This window comes from Prinia subflava, chromosome 1 (genome assembly GCF_021018805.1).
Source record: "Prinia subflava isolate CZ2003 ecotype Zambia chromosome 1, Cam_Psub_1.2, whole genome shotgun sequence".
In the NCBI taxonomy this organism is placed as follows: Eukaryota; Metazoa; Chordata; class Aves; order Passeriformes; family Cisticolidae; genus Prinia; species Prinia subflava.
Genome location: NC_086247.1, coordinates 137,113,247 through 137,140,006, shown reverse-complemented (window position 1 = coordinate 137,140,006; position 26,760 = coordinate 137,113,247). Strand labels below are relative to the sequence as shown.

The 26,760-nt window shown below is 37.9% G+C and overlaps 1 protein-coding gene across 2 annotated transcripts in view; it reads right to left on the bottom strand.

Moving 5' to 3' along the window:
- Positions 1-26,760, bottom strand: part of GPR158 (G protein-coupled receptor 158) — a 192,391-nt gene that overhangs the window by 80,606 nt on the left and 85,025 nt on the right. For both annotated transcript variants that reach the window (XM_063413999.1, XM_063414006.1), the window contains exons 4-5: positions 23,830-24,047; positions 10,741-10,809 (exon numbers count right to left, since the gene is read on the bottom strand). In XM_063413999.1, the coding sequence (XP_063270069.1) occupies positions 10,741-10,809; positions 23,830-24,047 (287 nt within the window). The remainder of the gene's footprint in view (positions 1-10,740; positions 10,810-23,829; positions 24,048-26,760) is intronic.

Genomic DNA, 26,760 nt, shown 5'->3' with positions numbered 1-26,760 from the left:
TATGTAAGTGGTGTTTTAGGAAAGGAGAAGAAAGCTTGCAAGGAGTAGTGAGAAGTAACTGTATGCAAGCAAATACAAGCACTGAATGTACAATCTGCGGTTTTATAAATATCTTCTATAACATGTAATTGTGACAATAGGAGTCCTGACTGTATTAAGGTACAAGATGTCACTTGTGTTTTGTTTTCATTTCTATACTGTTTGGTTGCTCAATTTTGGATTAATTTTCCAGTTTCTATATTCGACTTTTTGCTGTGTTTTAAGTCTCGGGGGAAAATTCTCTATTCTATTTTCTCACTATCATTCTTTTCTCTTTACATTGCTTTTACTGATTAAACCATATGCAATATGGCTCTGGCATCCTGGTTTGTTTGAAATATTAACCACAAATAGTAGTGAAAATTGTAAATGACTGAAATAATTTAATTTTGATAGATTACGATGGAATTATATGTAAGAGAACTGTATAAAATGCTGTTTTCTTCCACTTACAACCTTTTGTGCAATGAAAGATTCACCTCATCATTTTATTTTCTGTAGGTATTTTATCCATATCTATTACCTTGGAACATCTTTAAATTTTTTTACCTTGGAAATCCTGCCATCCATCTGATAAGAGCTTTGATCAAATTGACATATCGCTCTTTGCTGCCTTTTTTTTTCCCCCATCAAAAATGTGCAGAAGTTACTGCACGCCACTACAAGAAATTTACTCTGGATTCAGATTTCAGAGAGATCAGCACATGGATATTGTATATTGGTTATGAAGAACATGATTTCCTAATAGCTTCCTCAAAACCTGCATATATTTGCAGATTTGTGCTCAGTTCCACAAAGGCAGAAAATCTAGAAATTAAACAGTCTGTATAAAACACTGTTTGCTGAAATCAGCGCTTTTTGTATGTGATTCTAATAAGCAGAGTTATATCCAAGAAATGAGAAAGTTTGTATCACATAGGAAAAAGCTGCTTTTTATGAAGATAACTGCTTGCTCTAATGAACGTCTTTTGTTGCATCTGCAGTACTGTTGTCACTTATGAGAACAGAAATTTCATCTCCCCCTAACGAATGTGATGTACATTTAGACCCAGGCACAAGTTGTTTGAATGTCTCATTTTCAGAAATCCATCTGGCTATTACATGGCAAATTTTTGACCTGCTGATCTCTAACTCTGTTTTTTAAACCCTGGCAAACTAAAATTTTCATATTTTTGTCAGACGACTCTACTATTATCAATACTAGCAGAAATACAGAATAGCTTGTACACGGGTATTTGCTGGTGTGTTTTGATAATTTCATATTGCAACTTATATGTTATATTGTAAACTTGACTCTACTCTCATAAGTGTTTATATTACTTTTTCCAGTTCCTCTCTACAAGCAAAAAGCTAATTTCCTATTTTACATCAGATGATATGTGGTCTTGGGTTAAAAGCACTGATTAAAATTCCACAGATCTCTAATCTCAGAGTTTAGAAGTGCTACACAGTAATAAAATCTTTGCATTATCAATATTATAATTTTGTAAAATTTTTCCAGTGCAAAGATTTTACTAGTTGTCATATACTTTTGCTTGCAAACTGCTTAAGTTCTAGCAGTTAATATTAAAAACCATAAAGATACCATTGCCTGCATCCTCTCAGTTCTCAGATTGTAGAGACTATGGGCAGCCTCATCTGTGATGGAGTCTCCTTTTTTAAGGATCTCTTCCAAAAACATCAACTCTTCTCTTTCTCCATTCTAATGCATTGAATTTCTTATCTTTCCTAATCATTGACCATTAGTCACCCTTCATGGTGCAACACTTAAAATCTGAGTAGATGGTTAGGAGTTAGGAAACACCTAATGCATTCATACATAAAAGAAGAGAGACTGAGAAGAAAAACCAAAGGAGGAAACAAACCATAATTCAGCTCCTGTATTATTCACAGGGAACAAGCTTTGAGATGGAGACTCTTTTTCCTTTTCCTCTGTGTTGATACAGAGTAGTCTGTCAAGTGACACAGAAGATGAGGGGTAGGATATCATGTTTTATCACTCACCTGTACATATTATAATGGTCAACATCTTATCTCAACCTCATATCCCAAGGCATGGGGAGTTATAATATTGCCAGTTTCCCCCTGGCAGCATTGGTTTACAACTGCACCCAGTTTTGTATCAGAAACAGCACGGTAGTATCAGCTTGTCTAACTCAAGTCTTCCTTAAGCATGAACAATGCTTCTGCTTTCATTTTGCTTCAAATTCTTGTTGATGCAGATCACAACAACCACAAAGCAGGCAACAGCTGAATCTAGTTGCTAGATTCAGTAAGATTAAAGACAACCTACAGGCCTTTCACTTGACTATTGGTGCTGTTCCTAGGGTCTTATGTATGAAAGCTTGAATAAACAAAGACAAAAGGCAATTGCTGGAAAAGAAAGGAACATGCCCCCAACTTTCACTGAAAGACACCTGGAAAAGTGAAAAAGAATGACTGATATTTATCTTCCACTAACATGCACACTCTCAGGTGCTAAATAAGGAGAGAAGGTAAATCACTGATGCAAGGGCTATGCCCTACTGAGAATATGTATGTGGTAACTAAAATTTTTAATGTTTTCCTTTCTGGCACAGTTCAGTCCTGGCTCATCTATACTATCAAAACCTCTTGCCTCTTTATTTTTACAATTTAATAAAATGTAATATTCTGTCTTTCAATATATTTCCTGTAAATGTTCTATCACATACTTTGAACTAATACATGAGAGTGTCTTTTTTTCATGTGTCAATTTTTTCATCAATTTAAGTCACTAGAGTAAAATTCAAACATATTCTAAGCATCTTGCTATTGACTCTGTTCACTTGCCAAGTGATCAATGTGGTCATCAAAACGTTTGGCTAAGAAAATTATTCCAGTCCTTTCTAGCTTATTTGCACTGATACCAAACAAGAATTATATAAAAGATATATAAAAGACTAAACATAAAAGAGTTATATAAAATACTTTCTTCCTGTTTTCTAACACTAATTCAGCAGAAACGGCCAAATGAAAGCTTTCACAGATTAATTTTTTTCAATCAGGTGTTCTTCTGTAATCCTTTGGCATGGAAGTGGTCTTGCTGTGGTCTCCGGCTCTGGTGCTTTCCAAGCACCAAACAGTTCAGCTTTAGCGAGCAGAGCAATGAGGATGGATTATTAGAGCATGGTTCCAGGCTTTAGTAAGGAACATACTATGGATATGTCCCAGAACTATTTTCCTCCATTTGAACGCACCCACATTTTACCCTCTGATAATTTTTGTGTTTCAAAGATTTTTATGATCAGAAAAGAGTTCCCCACACTTTTACTTTTCAAATGTAACTCATTTTTAACTTGTGCACATGTTGCTGCTCAAGATGTATCAAAAAAATTTTAAATCCCCTGGCTAAAAATCGTGCACTGTTTTGCGGGACTGTAGTCTGGTTTTACATTACTTCTTTGAAAAGAATATATTAATGTAGAGTTTTATCTACAAATTCCTATATATGTAAGTTTATTCATGCAAGTTACTTCAGTGGAATTATGAGTAAAGAGGAAAGACCACAAGATCTTGCTCTGCTCCCCTCACTACAAGATTAATTTCTCTGAATGAAGGGCTGGCAAGACTGCACCACATAAATGCCTGCAAGCTGGCAGTGCAAGGTATTAATTTAAAATAAAAAGGTCAACAAAACCCCAACGTGGCAGTTGGCTCAGGTCACTGGCTGCCGTCCTTTCCTCTCCTACTCTCAAGCCCTTCACACATACACTTGGCAATTCAGTGAACCCAGACTCTGACAAATGTGCCCTTTGAACTTAAAAAAAGCTTTGAGAGTAGCAAAAATAGCAGTGCCCTCCTACAATACCTACTGCACCTTCAAATCCATGGAAGGGGAAGATGGAGTTTTATCATGGTATCAAAAGTAAAGCCACAAGGACGACCATGGGAGTCCAAGATGTGAAAGAATAAACGAGTAAAATCAGTACCTTTTCCTTCACTGACCTATCTTCAGCCTTCCACAATATGTTCCAGCAACATACCATATTTTATCACTATCCAAAAAATCTACAACCATGTGACTTCACTGCATGCCTGCACACTGCCTGATTGGGTAGCTCCATCCCTGCAGGTTTTTAAGACCTATTGGACAAAGCCCTTGGTAATCTTGTCTTGTATAAAGTCTTACAGCTGACTGTCCTTTGTGCAGGAAGTTGGAGTAGAGGCCTCCTGAGGTCCCTTCCAGCTTAAGGTAAACTGGGAACACAGCACACAGTCATACACAAATGCAGAGAACACACACAAATACTCCTCGCCAAATTCCACGCGAAAAAACTCTTAGAATTTATGAGGTCATAGCTCTGCTGAGCTAAACTTTTGTCATATATACAGAGATGCCAATATGTAACTAAGATCAGGAACAGGATGGAGCTCTGGCCAATCATAGTTATTAATGTGGACAATCACATATACAACAGCCTCTAGTTATCTCCCAGACAGTAGCTGCCAGAATTTTTTAGGATAGCTATGTAGATTAGTGAACAGAACCAGGAAGAACTATCACATGTATCTTATTTTTTCTGACATTTTAAATAAACGTATTCAAAAAGTAGAAAATATTCAGTGCTTGCTTCCTAACAGTAAAAACAGTCATAAACACTTTTCTTAGCATGGTTCAGGGCAAGGACACAAGTCTTTCCAGTACCTATGAGGTTTCCTGTACTTTGTACCCTATAATGCTACAAAGAAGCTACACCAGCTGACTTCTGGTTTTTGCATTTAAAGTAAGCTGACTGTCAAAAAACCCCATATTGGTTGCATGTTAACTCCAGAAAGTATGTTCATCTGACAAGGACATTGACCAAGAGAGACTACTGCATCATCTTCTGCCTGGATCCCTCACCTCTATGCCCAAGCATACAATGTACATATAAAATCCTTGCACATGGTATTTAAAATCTGCCTTCTGCGTTGGCTGGATATCTAATCCACTGTGATCCAAATAAATGGAAAAACCCTTTCCTAGAGTACAACAGAAATCTGTAGTAATTATTTTAGAGCAGATATTTACACTGTGTCCTTGGACTTCAGTGACATGAACACCAAAGACAGACGTGTTCTTTACCTGAACAAGAATAAAATGATGACTGTTCATTCTGAAAGCTTTTAACACTATTTTGTGAGTAAAGGCAATACAGTTATATCCTGAGAAAGAATCAGCCTGAAACATCTGGGGTATCAGAGCAGACTTGCAGTGCTAAATGTGTTGGAAAAAGCAAATTTTTCAGTAGGCCTCAGTGCACATCAGTGTGCTTGGAATAAACAATGACTGTACTTTTGTAACACATCCCTTATTTGAGGGACAAATGTATAAGAGCATTTTGCAGTGTTCTATTTTCACATTCATTAGTGTCAAAACCAGAGCTTTGCAATGACCTTGCTTTGCTCAGGACTGTTATCACTAATGGACCTACCACAGTCTCGTGATCCCAAACTTCACAGCTCACCTCTTCCATGCTAACGCACACACAGATCACGTGAGGGGAAAAAAACCCATATCCATATCTAAGCTCCACGACTCCCCACTTTCTATTACTTCTCGTGGCACAAAAGGGAAGGTGATTTTAGCTTGAGTGTCAAGGAGGGAGAAAGACAGCCCCAGAAACAGATCTTAACACCTAACACATGCAACAAGATGACTGAGGACAAAGTTTATTCCAGGATTTGCTACTGAACTATTTCATGAGCAATGGAAGTCAATGTCCCCCACCCCACAGCTCCATTTCTCTAAACTGAATATTGCCTTGTTATAATTTGCAGTTTGAAAAAACAGGGTAAAGCTGTAATGAACTTGGGTTTTTTTAACCAAAGGAAGAGAAGAGTGAAATAAAAAAATCATTATTTTTTAAAAAGGTACTCTGCAGCCTCCAAAGCTAGTCCATCTTATGATCTAGCTGACCTCATTGCTACAAGATTCAGCCTCACTGTCTAACAACTTCCACTTGCTGGAATTTAAATATAGCACTTCTTATCTGCTATATCAAGAACATGGAAGAAGAAATTATTCCTTTGGTCTTTCATCATCATACTCAACTTTAATCACTGACTGTAGAAATTATATCATGCCATTATATCATGCAATCTGTTGCATGTATTTTGGAGTTTCAGTTTATGTAGACTAGCACTATGGGAACTATTTAATATATCAGGTAATCCTAGATGCCTAGGGTGGAATTCATCACCATTTGAGGCAAGAACCTCAGACTCTATTTATAGTCCATGGAGTGCTGGCCATGATTCACCTCATCTTCAAGTTCCAAGTCTAAAACATGTCCTAAAAGGCCCAGTTCTTCTTCAGGATTTGGTGAGCATAGGGTGACTGTCTCAGCTATGGATGCATACATAAGAAACACAGACTCACAGAATTTCGTTTGCAAGAGAGCTTTGGACGTCATCTAGTCCAGCCCCCTGCCCAAAACTAGGTCCGATTGCTCAGATCTGGGCCCAGTCAAGTCCTGACACCTCCTCAGATGGATATTTCATAAACTCTGGACAAAGAGTTTTGGTAATTGACAATCCTCACAGTTAAAAAAAAAGTTTCTTGATATCCTATCAGCATCTCCTATTTTTCAACTTGTGCCCATTACAGATGTCTAAAATCACCCGAGGTCTGACCCCTAATGCAATTAACAGGCTACTGTATTTAAACATTGTGCTCCTGCTCACTTTATTTGAAGGTCTTTGTAGCAAGCAAAGAGTCTTTAAACTTGTGGTAGCATGTTCCAAGCAGCAGCAATACAGGGAATTAAGAAAGGTCTAAAGGTTTCAAAACAGGTAGTATTTCTGGACAAGGAAAGTAATGAGATTCCTCCCCTCAGATGCCAAGTACTGAAATTAAGGCACTCATCCATAAGATGGTTGGGTTTTGACTTTCTGTTCAAAACCTAACAAAGAAATATAAACAAAATCAATTAGAAAGCCTAGTGCCCGTTTGGAGGAGATCCATTGATAATTGGAAAGGCTAACTAAAGGCAAATTAGAGATGTTACCATGAGACTACAGGAAATATAAGAAATGAGAGCTTCAGAAATGTGAGCTGCCCAGCAACTTCTTAGTAAAATCTGTGCATTTGTAATAGACAAAGCTCATCTGCCTGCTTATAATTCAGGAAAGATCAATGTTGTTATGAGTATAGCAGAACTTGAATAATAAGTTTAGGTGGAGACCATCATTTGCACTTCCCATTTGGTTAGAAGGGCATTGTAACAGCTGTTTTTCTCACTAAAAGCAGCTGACTGGTGATATTATTTTTCAATTAATGATGTTACACTATGAATAGATTACCGCATGTAGGCATAAAAACAACAACAATTAGTGAAAGAAATTCAGCAATGTAACAAAGTAGGTTTTGGTTTCCATTTAATTGGAGGGTAGGGAAAGTCAGAGATGCAATAAACCCCTTCTAGACACAGTGAAATTTGTATGCTGAAGGCTCTCAGAATGACTGAGTAAACAGATCTAGAAAAAGAAATAATTAGGGAAGTGTAGAAGAGCAGAGAACAAAGATGCCAAAGACTTAAAGCAGTGTTGAGAAAATCTAAGGGGATTTTGTTTTATAAGTAAGAATGTAATTTTGCACTGAATCCTCAAATGAATAGAGATTTCGGTTATTTAGAACTGAAATGTCATTCCTTAATATCTTTACATTGTTACATGCACTAAGCCAAGCTGCGTAATTCCACACTTGGTTGAGTGTGAAAGTAAAGCTTTTTAGTTTTACATTCCAAATCACAATAGAAGAAGAAACAATGATATCAAAAAACAGCCTTATGTTGAAAGACAACACCCTCCTGCAGTGGTGCTTATGAACTCCATTCCAGAGGTTAACTCACATTTCACACTACCTGTGGAGAACACGGCCTAATTTGGGTGTATAAGATGTGAGATCTATATTAAATAGTGTCAGAGTTCTAATGTACTCCTCTAGCATAAAATGAGGACCAGATCAAATAGCTGAAATAGTGACCTCTGGGCATATATTACTACATCTTTAACCACATCTCTAGGTCACAAAATATTTCCAGTTCTTCTCAGAAGCAAATAAAAACACCAGATAATATGAATGGGGTAAATAAATATGACCCAGGAAAAACAAAATCTGCTTCGCAGGTACATGACTTATGACCAACACACATATTGATAATATGGGCTCTACACCCTACTATGAATGAATATGAGTGTGAATGTCAGCTGGTGCAAACAAGACTCTGTTTAAAGCTTAGGTTTTCTTTCTTGTGTCATCCTGCTCTGCTTTGTGCTCCTTTCCCAGACAATAAGCTGGTGAGCACATTCAGATTCTGTCTGTGTACACCAAAACATCAAGAGTCCACATTCCAAGGACTCTACCCTCATAATTCACACCTTGCAGCTTTTCTTTCTTAAAAAGACTATGCTTTATAGCTTTCACACATTTCTGTTTCACTTCTTGCCCTGAATCAGAAACTGATGAAAACTTTCTTGCAGTGAATTGAGGGAGAGGGATATTGGAAAGTGATCTTTCTGATCTTTGATTTTATGAAACCATATTTTTCTGGTTGGTGAAATCAGGACTAGTTTCTCTGTCTGAAAATGCAAAGGACCTCTCACTACCACATTTGCTACATCCCTCCCCTAAAACCCTCAAAATAAAAATTATAAAATTGCTCTCTTTTTTTTCCAAAGTCTGTAGGAGTAACAGCCTGATTAGTAATTCCCTGTATACTAAAGAAGAGTGCCCCAGCAGAGAGTGTGGGAACATAAAACTGGTAGAAGAAAGAAGTCAAGTCATACACTTTGCTTATTCATTTCTAATAGAATGTGTTCTCAGCAGACAGTTTTATATAGCAGGAGCTGGAGATGTGCAGAGAAAGATAAACTCTGGTCAAGTATCTACATCCCATCTGGGACATGAGCTGATCAGGAACTTCCAGAATTTTTTTTTCCCCATAATACATCAAACAGTCATTTTGCACTTGCTGTATATTTAACAACCTTAATGTCAGTGAAAAAAAAAAAATGGCCTTAAATGTCAGTAAAGAGCTGAGGCACACTTGGGTTATTGAACTGCTCCCTCCCAGAACCACTTCCTTTCTTGTCCCTCTACATTTGTAGGCTGTGGATGGTCACCAGCTCTTGCATCCAACAGTGTGGCCCTTCAAGTCACCTGCTGAGAGAAATCTTCCTCCACAGTGTGTCTGAGTGCCCCAGGTGCTGAGCACCCGAACCCTGAAGACAGACAGCCACCAAAGAATGTTCATCCTTTGTGACACACAACAAATGGAGGACCAGGACAAGAACTGGGAAATGAACTGAGGAATGGGTGACAGGCGGGCAGATGGCAGACACCACTCTGATATCAGAGTGTGAAGGCTTCTCAGGCTTTGGAGCTGGGGCTGCACAGGCACTGACTGGTTCTGCCTGGGGAAGCCACTGCCTGACCCCAGGGCTCTCTGAGAAAGCAAAGAGGAGACAACCATGGAGAGGAAATCCTTGCATAATGCCTTAAGCTGTGAATTTCTGTAAATGCTCCACAGCACCAGCTGAGGAAGCCGCACACGGGTTTTCTGTTCTGTTCATTGAAAAGATATATGAAAGAAGCTCTGAAAACCCATGGGAGAAGTATTTATTGCAAGTTGTAAAAAACTTTTGTCCAAAGTGAAAAAACCAAGAACTTTCATTTCCCTGACTTCTGCAAAGTGAAAGATGAAAAAATACATAAAACTATCCTAGAAATGCACACGTTTTTTCTTTAGAACTGGAAAGGTTCACACTATTCAAAAAATAATGTATAAAAATTCCACCAAGGTTTGTCTTTATTTATAGTATTCTTCACACATTCTACTTCAGTTTATTTCCTTCTTGTTCTGCAGGTACTGAAGAGTTTTGTTATCCAGCTATTTGTTATCCTTCAGTAACTACACGATGGTCTGTAAAAGCACAGAAAATTCTGACTACTGAAGGAAAGAGAACATAAACATATTTTAAAATAGTCCACAACTCTATCTTTGATTGTCTCCCCACGTGCATGCTTTCTATCAGCTTTGTTCAACATACACTTTGATGTCTTGCTTTATCCAGTCATTGTTTTGGGTTTATGTCGTAATTAACAAACTCACTTTTTCTGGGACTTTTGAAAAGAGAATGGACACATATTTCTGTAAGTTTTGTGATATATTTCTCACATGACTGTGAAATTACTAATTTTTCACTCACAGATTAAGGGTAATGCCATCTAATTTTCCCAAAGACATAGTATTGCAGATACCACACCCTTTCAGAAATATCAAAATACATGCCAGTAATGCACTGAAATAATTAATCTCCTTTATACTACACTCCAAAGAAATATTTGGTATAATTGGTGTCTTTTTTTTTACATACCTTGCTTTTTTCTCCCCATACTATAGATTAGAGAGGTATTGTCTTTCAAAGCAAAATCTCATCTTGACCCAGAACACCCCAAAACTTCCAACTAAACCATTGGCAACTTTTACCAAATTGAAAATAGAGAATTATTACAAATATAGTAAAACATTTGACTGTTTTTAAGAATATTTACAGAACACAGCATATTTTGTAATCAGATTAAACTAATAATTAATAAATAGTTTTTACATTTATATTTTTACCAGAGTCATTCATGCAATGTTTTAAAATGTTGTCAAGGGTATAACTTTTAAAAAAAGTTATAGTTTGACTTACTGGGAAGTACAGAAGAAGTGATCCAAAAAGAATGGTTTCCAACAGCACCAGCCCTGAAGCCCTGATACTCTAGAAGACAAAAATCAACACAAAATATTAGAAAATTCTCTGTGTCATTTCCATAAAGATACCTTCACGTTTGTCAGTACAACACTTCCACATTGATGTTTATTAAGCTGTCATACTTGCATGCTCCACACTCTTTAAATCACAGGCCCATTACAATGGTTGTTTTACAAAATTCAATTAAAAAAAAGTTTCCTACATTAAATACTATTCAACAGACATTACCTGGATATGATTTGAAGCTACTAAATTTGCTCTCAAGTGTCAAGACTTAGGGATCATGGGAATTACAGACATGAATTTAACCGCAGAATTTGTTCTGCATTGCTTAAATTTCAAGAAGTCCCTAGACTATTTTTGCTTAATTAATATTAATGACTTGGCTTCCATAATAAGCATGAATAATCTACAATTTTACTGAATATAGAGTGTGCCCTTAGACTGAACTGCATTTACTTTTCCTGAAATATTTGTACCAAGACTTTGATTCATTAACTTGTCAGGATTGTAAAATAGTATGCCATTTCCTGACCATATGTTGGTTAAGAAAACCAACATGGTTTTCTTAAAACCTTTTAAAAAATCAATTATTTTTCCTAATACAAAGTGTGTTCCAATAAGTTTGATGGTTTATGTACAGTGCAACTGTGCCTTAGAGACAAAACATCAACACTTGTGGGAAACTGAAATGTTGAGGGTTAATGACTCAAAGAATTGCCCACTGCAAAAGCAGGGGTGCTTTGCTGATATGTGTGAGGTACAGCCCAGGCTGTGAGCACCAGACGATGACGATGACAAATAAACCTTTGTTTAGCAAGAAGCTTGGTTTGAGGCAGATATGGGAAAAGGCCAACAAGAAGCAGATCCTGAGAGGTGGGATAATGCTTTTTATCATGCCCTCCCTTCTATGAGTGGCTCCAACATCATACAAGACACTGGCAGAGGTCAGTGAGCTCGTGTCTCTCATGACTGAGCAATACTCAAACCACTAAAGAATATTTTTTTCCTATTGTGTACAATGAATCTCTATATACCAGAATGGCCAACAAAGCAACTGAAATGGGCTTTATACAGAGAAGACAAATTATCTAAAACATCTAAAGTCCTTTTAACTCCCATGTGGACATTCTTTTCTAAACAAGTCTTTCACATCCTGATCAGTCTTTTCTATCAAGCTTGCTTCTGGGCAGCATGATCATAGGACAACCTGCTGGGGCAAAGAACTTCAGCATTTCCAGCTCTTCTTCCATAACAATAAATTATCCCATGATTTTCTTCTCACTTGTGTTCTGGTAGGGACCATTCTCTGCAAACTCTATCTACGCAATTCTGCATCCTGTCCTAAAAGAAGTGTGGCTTACAGAGCAATGCTGGAGTTGAAAGAGGTGAACACACAAGTTCAATTTCAGTCTATTCACAGCTTTATGGTCAATTTAAAAGATTAATATGTACAATGACAATCATCAAAAATTTAGATCACTTAAAGTGTCTGCTTCACTAGGTTATGCATACAATTAACACAGAAATTAAATGAAGATCGAAAGACATTACTTTCAAGAATAAAATGCACTCTAATATTGATAGTTGCCTAATCACCAAGAGATTAAATTGAATATACAAAAAATCTGATGAAACAGGAAACCAAATTTCAGGAGCAGGAGTTCCTCTGTTTGTATGTTCCTCTGTTTAATTTACAAACAGCTTCAGTACATCTGAACTAAATTTCAGCTTTCTTATTCAACATGGCCTCACCTATTACAGAAGATAAACCACAGATCACTAAAATTGTTTGTATAAATTTTATTTCAATCACACAGAAATAAATAGTTTATGGTGAAAGGGTAAAAAAAACAACCTGACTCAAAGTTCAAGATTCGTAACATCTCAGAAAAAAAAAAAACAAACAGAAAATTAAGTGAGAAGCATTGGAATAAATCTGGTTGAGGTAAAAAAGTCTCCTTATTTTCATGACTTAGAAGGCAAATTAACTAGAGATGAAAATCATTATATTAATTTCAGATCAGTCAAAACCTCATGATTCTGAAGGTTTAAAATCCAACTTCAGTTTATTTTATTCACTTTTACAAGAGCCAAGTGCTAAACCACTCCTAATTAACACCTTATGACTGCATCTGAGAAATCCTAATCCCAAAAATGGTGAGATTTTTCAGCTCTTCAGAATTCTTTAAGCTAAATAATCTCTCATTAAGGTTAGATCATGGAATGTATGTTTCACTGGACATAAAAGCACATTTGTGGAAGCAAATACTGCTATGCACAACTTAATTATTCTTCCTACCAATGTATTGATGAAACCCCAGCCCCAGGGAAGCCTCAAGTTAGTGCAGACCCTGCACAAGGAAAAAGTGAAAATGGCTGTGCCATCTGCACAAAGTTAAGAGTTTAAGACAAGGGGCAGCATATGGATAAAGGCAGATGAGACAAAAAGTGGAAAAAGAAGGCAGTATCACATTTCAGAACTAGCAATTAGAGGACCCGGCCTATCAGTATCTCACTCTAAGTCACATACTTTGTCAGCACTTGAACCTGAAGACATGATATGGAGAGCAGGGGGTGCTCCCAAAAAGCCTCTACCAAGTATGAGGAAAGTATGAGGAAAGATGAGGCTGGTGTTGACACTTCTGCATCAAAGAAATGGCATTAGGAGTCAGAAAAAAGCTCATGTGGGAGTTGAATGAAACACAGATGTACTGCTCATGTATGATGTCAAGAGGGAGATGCAACGAGGAGAACAGAAAGTGGCAGAGCAGGAAATCATGTGCAGCATCATTCTGAGCAGACAGCAGGAGGCCGTGACTGCCCCTGCCACAGACAGCTGAAAGGACATCGCACAGTCAAGACACAAGACACCAAGCTGAGACAATAAACTCAGGGCTGCAGACTGGCAGAAAATATGTCATAAAAGGGAGCTCAGAAGGAGCTCAGCAAGGCTGAGACATAGCCGGAGGCACAGTGAGCTCCAGAGCCCAAAATGACGTTTGGTAACAAGCAGGTTGCTACAGTAACTATGAAAGCTGTAGCTGGGATGTCCTAGAGGGAAGCAGGAGGAGATCAAGGTTTCTTTTCTGCTGGTTATTGAAGTTGATGAGAAGATGTCAGAGAAAAATGTCATGATTTTATTCCAGACAGGGAGGCATGGCTGGGACAAGGAAGGCAAAAAGCAATGTGACTGCATAGCACAAAGTCCTAATGAGAAGCTGACAGCATGAGCCTGCCCCTGAAAACCTTCAACTTTTACCCAAAGAAATGAAGAAAAGAATGAAGAACAGGAATATGTTTTAGTCTGAGTGACCTATGTTCAGCTTGTACCACATGATATAGCCAAAACCCACCAAACAACCAAAATATTAAAATCAGCACCAAGTTGCTCTGAACATTCTACCATTAACTAAAAGTTTTGCAGATACAAATACACAGTAAAAAATCCAAGACATTTCCTAAAATAAGGTTTCCAATACAGTTTTTTTTCTATTTGAAAGTTCTCATGCTACATTTTTTTCCCAGTATTTTCTTTTCCTTTTTCTTAATTTATGTTATTCTCTCTTCTCTCTGAGTAAAACTTCTAAAACCCTATATTTTCTCGTCTTCATAACAGCTTCTCCTTAGTTAAACTGTTTTTCAACATTAAAATGGGGTCTTACTATTAGACCCTTAAAACAAAAAGAAAGTCTGCTTCAGCCAGAAGTCTTCTCTTGGAGAGGGAGGCATGCCAAAGACCTCATGCAAGCCACCAGGGACTTTGCTATTGCTATTGATTGTACAAGGAAGGTTCACAGCAGCATACAACTCCGAGACAAATAGCAGGATAAATAAATAATGTCGCCTTTATTCTGCTGACATGATAGGAAGTCAGTCTCTTCCCAGCAAATCTGTAAATGCCCATTCAGGAACCCAAATGAAACTTCAGATAAATGCAACTGTCCTAAAGTTACATTAAAATGCATCAAAGAATCAGTGGGGTGAGCTTATTATCACGTGACAGACCATTCGGACTACTCAAATACCCTATAAGGGCTGTAAATACAAGACTCAGCAGGAATCAGAGTGACAAACAAGCAAAAAAATTAGCAGTTTGCTCAGTTTAACAGATGATTCTGAAACAACCTCAGAAAAACTTTTCTATGATGTTATAGTTGTCATTGTTGGAAAATATTTGCTGGAATTCAAGAATTCAATTACTTAATTTTTCATCATTTATTTTTAAAGTGAAATCATAGTGTAATAGAATTCAATGAACATAGGCCTTCAAGGCCACTGCAGCTTTTTCTTTGGTGACAGCTACATCCTTGGCCAGCACCCTACATTGAAAGTGCACTACCAGCTCAATTAATTTGAACTTTGGGACTCTGTGTTGCAGAGTTTTGTGGAGAGCTGGTGGAACAGAAGGTAACAATGATTCACAGTCTGCAAGGTCATATGCAGCAAAGCATTAAGATTAAGAAAACAAAGGCCAGGAATCAGTTTCAATGTCAAAGTGGAGTAAATGTGTCACAATCCATGGCTGATTCACGTCACTTTAAAGGCAGTGCACGCCTTAAAAAACCATGAATGTTTTCCAGATGGGTCCCCTAAGGTGTTGTGCAATTCAACTTTGTAGAGATAAGCATTGGTTTAATATAAAGTTATACAGAGAAGATTGTAGCTTTTGAATCCTTAGAGCTACTCCTGAGTATTGATGAAAAGTTATCTTTATGACCTACCTTATCCATTAGGAGCAGACTCTATCTAGAGCACTAATTTTTTTTTTGCTTTCTACCACCCTGCTGTTCTCATTAGCTCTTTTTTATGAGGCTGAACTGAAATCAATGAACGTATTTCATATCCAGATCTTTATTTTCTTCACACTTCAGTATTCATTAGGCCTAGAGTATCTGTAGTTTATTTTTCTATTCACAAGCACACTTGATGGTTCTAAACTGTGTATTAGAATGCAAATACATACTCATGTGAAACCTTTGGCCTTGGGAAGTGAACACACACAATACCCTGCAAACACTGCAGCCCTGCCTACCAATGCCTGCTGTCTTTGGGGACTCCAGCAGTCAGTGCATCCTCCCTGAGACTCAACTGTTGCTGCAGGCTAACAGCCCCTCCACTCATTAATCCTGCCAATATGGCACTCTTAAATTATTTATGTGGGAGTTAAGAAAGGACAGCATCCTTAAAGGCACATCTTATCTACACAGAAAGATGGGAAGGGACATGAAAATAAAGGAAATGGGAATTCCACTAAAAATAACAGTTTTGAAAACAATATCGGCAATGTCTTTAACCTTGCACACCTGAAGACTACAATGAACTTCCTGAGAAATCACAAGAAACTAGGTTCTCACCCTGGGACAGCATGAAGAAAGGGTGTTAAATGCACTGCACAGAATGTGTATATGCTGAGTGAACTCTCAGGTATCCCCCACCAGCACAGCATGTAAAAGCAGCTGCTCCATCTGCACAAGATCTCTTCCCTCTATCAAGTTTCCACTTCAGCTGAAATGTCAGAAATTGTTGTCTAGGGAGAAAAAAGCAGAATGTGCACCAAAGATGAAAGCCATCCAGGCATAAGCACATCAAGATGCCACTGTGGAGTCAAAAAAGGGAAAAAGGATTGGCTGATTTACATTAGAAGAAGAGGTATGTTTGCAAAGCCAGCATGCTTTAATATTTAAAGATGTATCACACATCAATAGGCTGTGATTACCTCATTCTAAATTACTGTATCCTATCACGGCTGCAGTAAGGGTGAAGACATTCTTGATTTTTCAGTATTAGAAAGGGGAACTACAGCATAAATTTGCATGTTGCCTTTCCATCTCTGTGCAGTTCTGTGCAGTGTTTAAAATTGCACTGCTTAGGGACTATCCTCACAGTTTTGAAATCCTATTTAGCAGAACACTTAAATATATTTACACTAAATAAAAAATGGGATAGGGGTGGCAGAGTGTATCTAGCCACCCTGAACTCCAAACTGAAAGTCTGTATTTGACAGAATACAAACCACATAAAACCAGTCTATAGCTATTATTTGCCACATTTCCCTCAAGAGAGGGAAGATTATTTATTCCTGTTGATGATTAGCCATATGGTCCTGTTAACTGTATTCACCTTGATAGCGTTCAAGATGTACATTTCCCTCCTCCTATTAGAAGTATTAGTATTTCTGTATTTCCAACAGTTCCTGAATGTTCATAAAAGGGGGGGCTTGGGGAGGGTAGGGGAGGAGAAGACCAGTACAATAAAACATCATTTAGTTAAAATTTTCCTAAATTTGCGATTGGAAATGGTCTTGAACAGGGGAAAGCCCTTCATTCCAATGGGCTCTATCACAGTCCTTCAGCACTGTTAATGTCATATGAAAATACCATTTCAAATTACTTCGTTGAACTCTAAGCATTTTTCCATTATTTTTCAGAGCTGAAAACAACTTTTTCCAAGCGTGCTCACTGCTACCAATTTTACCTTGACATGTTGCATTTAAATCCAGAGATAACTGGCCATAGGTGCATCAGGACGTTGGAAAGACCAGATCCCCTGCTCGCTCTCTGTTCCCGTTTTCAGAACCTGGCAGCACAAGGTAGTGAGATAAGGGCAAAGCAGTTTGGCTCCAGTGCAGCAACTCTGAAGCCTTTAGCATTGATCTGAATGAGAATTCCCAGCAAACAAGACCCGTCTGAAAAGGTCTAGCATGAGTCAAGGCTGGCAGCACATTCTCATCTCTCCCTCATCACAAAGTAGCAATTAGTCTCTTCCACTCCATGGCTGAGACCAACTTCCCTGTTCTCTTTGCTGATAAAAGTTCTTGGCATTTCTAGAGGCACTTACAATTCTTCACAGCAGCTGTATCCTACCCGAGAGCTGCCTGTTTGAGGTGGTGGGCTGCTATGCAAAGGTCAGCTACTTTCAGCTCTCCTCTCCAATTCATTTAAAAACACAGCCTGGTAACTGATGAGCCTTTTAGGTTCTTTGCAGGTAATGTCCTTCCACAGTCCAGTACTTTTACAAAAGCATTATAACAATGCAGCTGGTTTTCTCTTTAAGACTCTGGTAGATTTCTAGCCCTATGTTAAGTATGAAATTACAAAAAAAAAAAAAAAAAAAAAAAAAAAAAAAAAAAAAAAAAAAAAAATCTGTTTTTTATTCATAGTTATTTAAATGTTCAGTTTCTCTCCAGTAGCTTTGCTACCCTTACACTGCATGCAATCAATGCTGCAGTTGGTCACTCCCTGTTTGAGCTCTCCCTTGGTCCATACAGCACTGCACACATAGATGAATTCTCTTATAGTGTGGATGCTTTTTCTTACAAAATTACTGTTCAGCTTCTCATTTTTGAGAGTATTCATTTTCATATCCATGATTTCTGTCCTTGACAAGCCATCTACTTTTGTTAGCTTAGCCTCATACTTTTTGGAGATGTTTTTTGTAGTAATGTTTGCATTATTAAATCAATAACAATGCCACAGCACATAAAGATGTTTGCTAGTATCACCTTGAGCTGTTTTGCTCCTTAGTTGTTCAGCTTGGAGAAAGTTTTGCACCTCTGTACACAGCCATGAAAATCTGCCTTGGTATGGCTGAAAGTTTTGCAAAATCCTCTCATACTCAAGCTCTGTTAAAGCTTTTGAAAGCCAAGGAAATAAGAGGAGCCTGTTCCTTGACAGACTCCTCTGTCATTGCTAAGACACATAACATGACCATCAACAGCACTGAGCCTCTTCCTTGTTTTGCATCCAGTGTCCCTTCACTTCTCTGACACTGCAAAAAACATCTTCCCAGGTCAGATCCAGGAAAATCACTCTGTCAGAGCAGTCAAAATAGAATTCAAACACTTTCACTAATGAGGAAAGATTTCTTTTTCCCAGCCTTCATCACACAATTCCCTCAGTGGCATTAAACTGGTGCTGTCAGCATTTCTGATTTCACAAATTTTTATCTCCCTTGAGTTTTTGAGTCTCTTACACCTTGTGCCAATACCAGGTTCACGTCTTCCAGCTTTCACTACTGATTGGCATGAGGGCTGTCCACAGCAGAGATTTCTTTGAAGTGATCCACACATCTGATTTCCCTTCTGTATTACCTATGAATATTTCCTCCTCTTTTCTCTCTGTTCAGCACATTTCCCCCATTTAGTCTCCTGCTGAAATGCTTTGTCTTTTCCCATTATAGCAGTAGCATTTCCTCTTTACCTGTAATATTTTTCATCTTTTTCTGTCTTTCCCTACAAAGCTTTTCACTGGTGGTTTAGCTTCTGCTACTCCTCCTGTGCCTTCTTCCAAATTCTTTTGGTTCTTATCGTTTTGGAATTCTTCCTTCTCTTGGCAATGGGCCACCTTTTCTGTCTGTGACTTTCCCCAGTTATGACTCTTGCAGTTTAATAACATTACTGCTGAGCTGATCTCAGGGCTGCTGAGTCACTTTCACCTGTGTTTGACAAAGCCTCAAACAAATTCCACAGCACTGATCAGAGTTTTGTCACAGTATCTTTTTGCCATTCCATTTTGTTCTTTTGGCCAATTCCACCCACTGCTCGAAGTCACTACTTTGCAGATGGGTCAGTGGCACCAGTAGTTTGGATCAACTGTGTTTTGGATAAACAGCTGAATTTTGTTTTGTCACCTATCAAATGTACAAGTCTACATGAGTAACTCCAAGGTTTTCAGGAACAGACATGAAATCTAACTTAATGACTCTTTGCCAAGAGAAGAAAAGATTCTGATTTAAACTCTACTGTCCTACCTCACTTCACAGCTTGTGCTTCATTATTAAAGAAGCTGAGAGTGATCCTTCCTGATCTAGCCTCCAAGTTTCCAACAATAAAATTATGGCCTTGCAGCACCAGATTTTTCACCAAAACAACTGTGTTTAAACACTCTAGAAATATAGAAACATATGTAGAAATATATAGAGAGAAATATCCTCCATGATTCCTTCCTATTTGAATTGCTTTATACTTCGGGATCTGTGATATTCTTTGCCAATGAGTGACATAAAGCAACTAAAAGTTGTGTAATGCAACTACTTCATTTTTTTTAACATTTGAGAGATGCCTTGAGCATTTGAGAGACCCCCTGATCCTTAATCCCTCTAGTGATACCCTAAGAGGAGCCATGAATGTTCGCACATCAACATCTCACTGCTGTACATGATTTTACACCCTATTTGCACCTTGTGTTTTCCTCTGCCACCCCTTGGTTACCTACTAATAGTGCAGCTCACCTAGCCCCATGAGACCAAAATTTTGACAGCTTTTGATGGCAGACCTTGGAAGAAGTACACTCATATCCACATGCTCATTATCCTCCTTTCCAGAGCTACAAATACATTTGTAGGGCATCGCATTTTCATAAAAGCCCACTTCCCACACCTGCCCATGGACCCAGTAGTTCTATTCTTTATTACCATTACTCCGAATTTGCAAGTGTGTAATTTGGACCTAATAATCTTTAATTCTTGTCATTATTATAGAAAGTCTTTATAAATACAGATGTCACATATCCTATCTTCTATTGCTCCTCTACTGCTATTACTGTAAACTTATTACACAGTAAATAGTTCAGCAGTTTTTTAGACAGAAGTCTGCAGATGATTCTTTAGAGGAACCTTAAGAAGTTCTAGAAGAGGCTTAAAACTTCAGAAACTTGTAAAAGTTCCTCTAAGGAGAAGCCCAGTTTCTAAAAGCCAGTTATCTGGCTTGCTATAGGCTTTGCCTATTTATTGTCATTGATTTTGTCAAGACCTGAGCGGGAACTCACGAGCTGTAGAGTGAGTTCCCGCTACTATCTACACGATTCTCTGTAGAGTCCTATTATTACAGCCTAAGTCAGTAATAAAGTTCATGTCAAAATGAAAGTTGTATCATCACATTTTGTCAGTAACACTTCGGCAGTAACTGTCCAAAAGGTCTCTGTTTTCATAGCAATGCTCTGTGGCAGTGCAGCACTCCATCTTTTACCTGTGGCTGGTCTTTTAGCAGCTGCCCTGGATCTCACATATATTCCACACTGTTGACAAAACTAGGCCAATGGCAATTTTCCATTTTAAGTACTGCTTGGTCGTAAGAAGTGCAACCAGTGTGATCTGAATAGCTGACGTATTTCTTCACCTCCCTAAAATACTTATAATCGGCATCTGCTCTTACAGATATTTTGATTTTTTTTTTAGACAAAAAATGTCTTGTTGCTTCTGTTATAAGCTTAAGGATGCTTATGAACCTTATCATTCTGTTTGTGAATTATACTCAGAATACCACTGCCAAGGTGCCTGGGGTATTTCTTTCCAAAGTGCTTTCTGTTGGCAGACCTTAACTTTTCAGGAGCTTAGTTTTTTAAAGGCAGTAATTACTGGGAGCCCCCATGAAGTACAAGCATTGAGAAGTCTTCTGCAGTCACTTTTACTAAGGAGGTAACCTGGTCCCATTTACCTTCTGATTTTACAGATCAACAGCCAGATCAAAATGCCACATATCTTGTCTTCACTCCTTTCAGCCTTGAAAGGGCCTTAATTTAACATTTTTTATTTTCAACTCCCATCTTTTGCTCCCTTGAACACTTTGAAGTTCGCTTCTTGATATAGTAGCAGTACACTCTTCTTTCTGTTAAAATGTTGCATTTAAAACTATTTTTTGCAACCATTTGAATATTGTAGTGCTACACGTGGGAGAGACTCCAAAGAAATGCTCTTCTCTGACTCCCACACAGCACAATGGAAATGAGCAGTTTAAAACAGCAACTTTAATCACAGACATATATACTAACCTAACTGTGGTTTGCTTCACTAACAGTTGGAAATTCTCAAAAGGGCAGGTATTTTGAATATACTTCAATATGTGTTCTTTCATTTTCATGACTTTATCTCCTTGGCAGAGAGTACATAGTAAACTACTAGTTTCCTTCCTTCACTCCAAATTTCTGTCATTTCCCAATGTAACCAGCAGTTTTTCTTATGGAAATACTCATTGTTCTCAGTATTTGCCCTTCATACAACTTCTCATTTCATGGTAAACACACAAGATCATTTTCATGCTGTACCAACAAGATAAAGAACACTAAAGGAATATCCAAGAAAAACTCAACTGAATGACAAGAAAAGCAATGAAAAATCTATCTACTCCTTGAAAACATCAACCATAATGCAAAGGTTTTTTAATCATCATATTATTTCTTTTGTCTTGTGTTGCCTTCCATTTTCCTTGTGAGACACATCTTTTAGAGAAAAGTCAACTTTCCTGTATGGTACCAAAATTGTAACTGAATCCATCTCTGGTCAGCTGAATGAACTGCAATGTCTCAAAGGCATCATTTTTCTTTCAGGGAAAAAGAATGCTTTATGTCTGATTCTCACTCATTCATATGTCCTGATCTCTAATGGTAAGAGGGAATCTGGAAAAAATAAGCACAAGCTTTTTCCTGATGACTGAAAAGCACTTACAAAACAATCGAAGATGTGTATATGCCTCTTTAGTATTGTTTTGGTATTAAAGATTCAGATTCCATGTGTTTTTTTACTCATAGACTACTTTGGAGAAATGACTAATCATCACAAATGTAAAAATGTGCTTTTCATGACTAGGAGGTTCTGTGAAACACAAGATTGCTGTGTTATGTCTAATAAAGATATATCTTTTTACTTTAGCAGTTATCTGTACCAGAACAAACACAAGTGTACAAGTGCAAGAGTAAAAACTGTTGCTCAACCTATTTGTGAGAAAACATAAATATTATCTATAAAACAATCAATATTTCAGTGTGTAAAAAAGAAGCTAAGCCCAGCCTGCAATAGCTGCATATCACTTTGCATAGACTTCGTAAGTCTAGAAATAGTTTTCACACACAAAAAATGCTTGTCATGATGTTGTCTATGACATTAAAAGTGAGCAACATTACCAGATTAGAACCTCACAAAAGTGGAATAAAGTTCTTTTGCTAAGTTAATGTCAAACAACCAAACAGATGCCGACAACAAACTTTCCATAACAAAAAACTTTATGAATACAATTAAGCCTGTAATTTGAATCATTTAATATAATATCATTAAATACAAGGACACTGTCAAAAACATAAGAGGGAAAAAAAAAAAAAAAAGAATGTTATTGCCCATTCTGTGATTTCCTGGCAGGATATTAAAGTCTTTCAAAATGAGCCACGCATTTGTAACACAGACACTGCAGGACCAGGAAGACTGTGGGATCAAGTGTTCCAAAAACCAAAATGGAAATACTTATCTAGTTATAGAAAGTGGATGAAGCTATTAATTTCAATAATGTAGCATACTGTGTGCACACCTACGTTTCCCAAATGTAGGTAGTGAATATATGCCAGCTTCTGTTAATTTCTTTTTAGCAAATTTGAAGTTACAGAGAATATTCTGCATTTATTGAGGCAACAGTGAGATTCCAAGAGACGTTACCTGATTGTCAGCGAGGTAAAAGCAGAAAATTCATTAGCTCAGTACATAAATGCTGCATCAGCAATTTACAGACACTCCATAGTATACTCATGCTTTAGTGAAAAAAATAATAATCTTTAACCATAGAATCATATTTACACTCTCTAGGAACTAGAATTATTCAGAAAGGTTTCTCTTTGCCATAATTATTTTCCAGCTAATCTCTCAAATACATTGAAAACAAACATCGTTCCCAGTAGTGGTAATGCAGAGACTTTCAAGATCCCAAGTTTCTAAAAACTCCATGTCCCCTTAGATATGTGTATAAATAATTGGCCTGGTTTTCCAAAATTACTTAACAGTTTCCCTGAGTTTTGCTCAGGGAAAACTTGCATCTATAAATGCAAGCATATTTCACTGGAAGACACAAATTGCTCAGCTTTTTTTTTTTTTCCAAAACCACATAACCAATTTAGGAAAACATTCCTTCTTGGAAATCCCATCCTCCCCTTGAGCTGCGCTCCTCGCCTGAGAACTGACTCTCAGACTGGGAAGCTGTACACCCGAGATAAACGAGTGTGTACCACAGACAGAGGAGGCACATCCCGGTGAAACACGCGGGTTTACCTTGGCCTTGCGGAAATGGTAGACCACCAGCATGCTGATGAAATCCAGCAGCATACAGAGCGTCTGGAAGGAGATGATGGCCAGCCGCAAGTACTTGTCCTCCTGTGCATAGCAGGGAGTATCGTCCGTGCAGAAAGAACATCCTTCTCTGCAGGGTAGGCAGGTGTAGACTTCTTCTGACAATTCACCACCAGAAAAGCGATTTTCTGCATCCTTCTCTGAAAGCATCAGAAGAGCGAGGGGAGACACTTTCAGTTGCAGGGGATGGGGAGTTCATCACCAGGCCTCTGCTGGGTTTCCTTTCCCTCCCCTTCTCTCTCAATAGGTTACAAAATAGCTTGGCCAGTGCTGCTTTTCTCTGAACCATCCTTTGTAACACTCAGAAAACGCAGACCAATGAGGCAAAGTGAGCTTATTAAACATCAAATGCTCTCCTGTTATATTTCAAGTGGGCTACACCTGCACAGGAAATTCTATGAGGAAGAATTTTGAATGGGGAAAAATTACATTAAATATTTAGGAATAAGGAAAGGATTTTACACAGATTAAGGGCAGACCCATTAACTACCTAATGTTCATAGCACAAATACTGATCCTATTTCAGATTGTTCCTCAATTTTATAAAAATGCTATCTAGTGAATTAATGAGCTTCAAATTAGATGAAACCCTTCTTAATTAACATTTATTCAACAGGCTGTTGCATGATTGCACTGCTCTGTCCCCAAAGCTACACCAGTGCACTTAGATTAAGTATAGTTTTCCATCATTCACAGAAGCACACCAAGAAGAAAACCTATAGGAAAGTTAATATTTTGTCTAGGAAAATCAATGACTCTTGAACTGACATCTCATCCATCAATGTGAACCCATCACAAGTGCACACAGGATTCCTAATTTTTCTAATCCATGACACTTGCCCATAAACCTCTGTAAGGCCGCTTACCCTGCAGGCCATGAATTGAGTAAAAAGGTGAAAGAGCAAGGGGGCCAAAAATAAAGAGAATATTGTTAAATAAATGGAAAAAAATGGATTTGTTGAAAATGTTTTTTATAGTCAAGATAGCCTTAGGAGCTCACAAAAACAACAGAATGTGGCTGAAGCCAAATCAATGGTGTGTTATAATGTGTGATAAGTCCTCTCACTTTTCATAATGCTAGAGAACTGCTCCAATGTCTTTGATCAACATTCTCCTTCTCTGTCAGTGAAAGTAAATCATGCATTGCTGAATCCTTCAAGAGACAACCTATTACATCTATGCTGCACATACACGTAGGCTTATGCAACTCTCTTCAGATTTTAGCTTGAAACAATTGAAGCAGAAGGTTATCTACAAGGGTAATTACCTCTTGATTTCTCAAATCTACATCCAAATGTGCATGAGCACACATCTGCTGCCAGGCAAAGCCTGGGAAAGGGACAGAGGCCACACTCCTTGTCCTCAGTGTAGGATGCTTCACTCCCACTCCCAGAATGAGGAGAAAACAGGATGGTATTTCTCATGCAGATTGTGAATTTCTCCTTGGAGCTTTATTCTAAACTAATATGTTGGAAATCTGAATATAGCAGAGTAGTGCTGACTCATGTTTCAAGTCAGATTTTTAGATACAAGGAGTCAGCAAGAAGAGATCTTGTGCTCTTTTGACCCAGACTGTGTGAGGCAAGAATGGAAATCTTGGAAAATAACCATGCTTGGCCATACCATGCAGATGGAGAAGCTCTAAGGAACACTAATGTTTAAGATATTCTAGGACTGGAACTTCTCTTTAGACACACACCCATGGACTTCAGCTCATTATCATTCCAAGAGTTTTAACAGAAACCACCTTCTCCAAATCTAACATCAGATCCCTGCTTCCTTAACTGCAGCTCCAGCAACAGATCCACATTGTCCTCTGTCAGAGACAGAAGTCACAGTCTCCCACCTCCCATCTCCACATCCAAACCCAGCGTGCATTCCCTTCTGCCCAAGTCTTCCACATCATTTCGTCAATATTTATGCTCGTCAGCCTGTTTTTCCACCACATATCTGTTCCTTTATCATTTCTATAGCTGCCCTTCAATTAGCCCTTTAAAATCTCACATTTCTGAGCTCCATAAGTCATTTGTGAATACATTTTTATTGTATCAACTAAATAAATTATTTGCAGTATACTTATATAGACAAAAAATATAATTCAACATCCCCAGTTATGAGACTACTTGTCACAAATATTATATGAATATGGCTCGATAATTTATCATGATCTTAAACTTGATGCACTTACTTTATTTCTGATATGTTCAACATTGAAAGTCATTGTAAATACACTATATTCCACTTTATCAAGCAGTTTCTTATCTGAATCATATAAGGGAATGTCTTCACATGGATGCTCATCACATGCGACAGGGATAAAAGTTAAATAAACAGTTGCATGTTGAAGTAAATACCCCACAGATATGACTTCATAACACAACAGCAAGCTTTTGTTTAGAATGTCTGGTGTCATGTTTAGAGATTGGGATGGGCTGCACAGGGAGGTGGTGGAGTCACCATCCCTGGAGGAGTTTAAGGAAAGACTGGACACAGCATTCCATGCCATGCTCTAGTCTATGGCAGTGTTTGGTCATAGGGAAGACTCAATGACCTCAGAGGTTTTTTCCAGCCAATTGCTTCTATGATTTTGTCAGTTGTACACAAAGGAAGATCACTGATGCACATCTTTTGCACTGTCTGCACTGCCAGCCAGGACTGATTTTTCTGTGAATGTCTTTTGATTATCAAATGGAGTTGGAGGTGTCTGAATAACAACACGATGTGGCACTCAGTGCTCTGGTCTAGTTAACAAGGTGGGGATTGCTCACAGGTTGGACTTGGTGATCTTAGAGGTCTTTTCCAACCTACTGGATTCTGTGATTCTGTGTGATTCTTACTTATAGCTAATAAAAG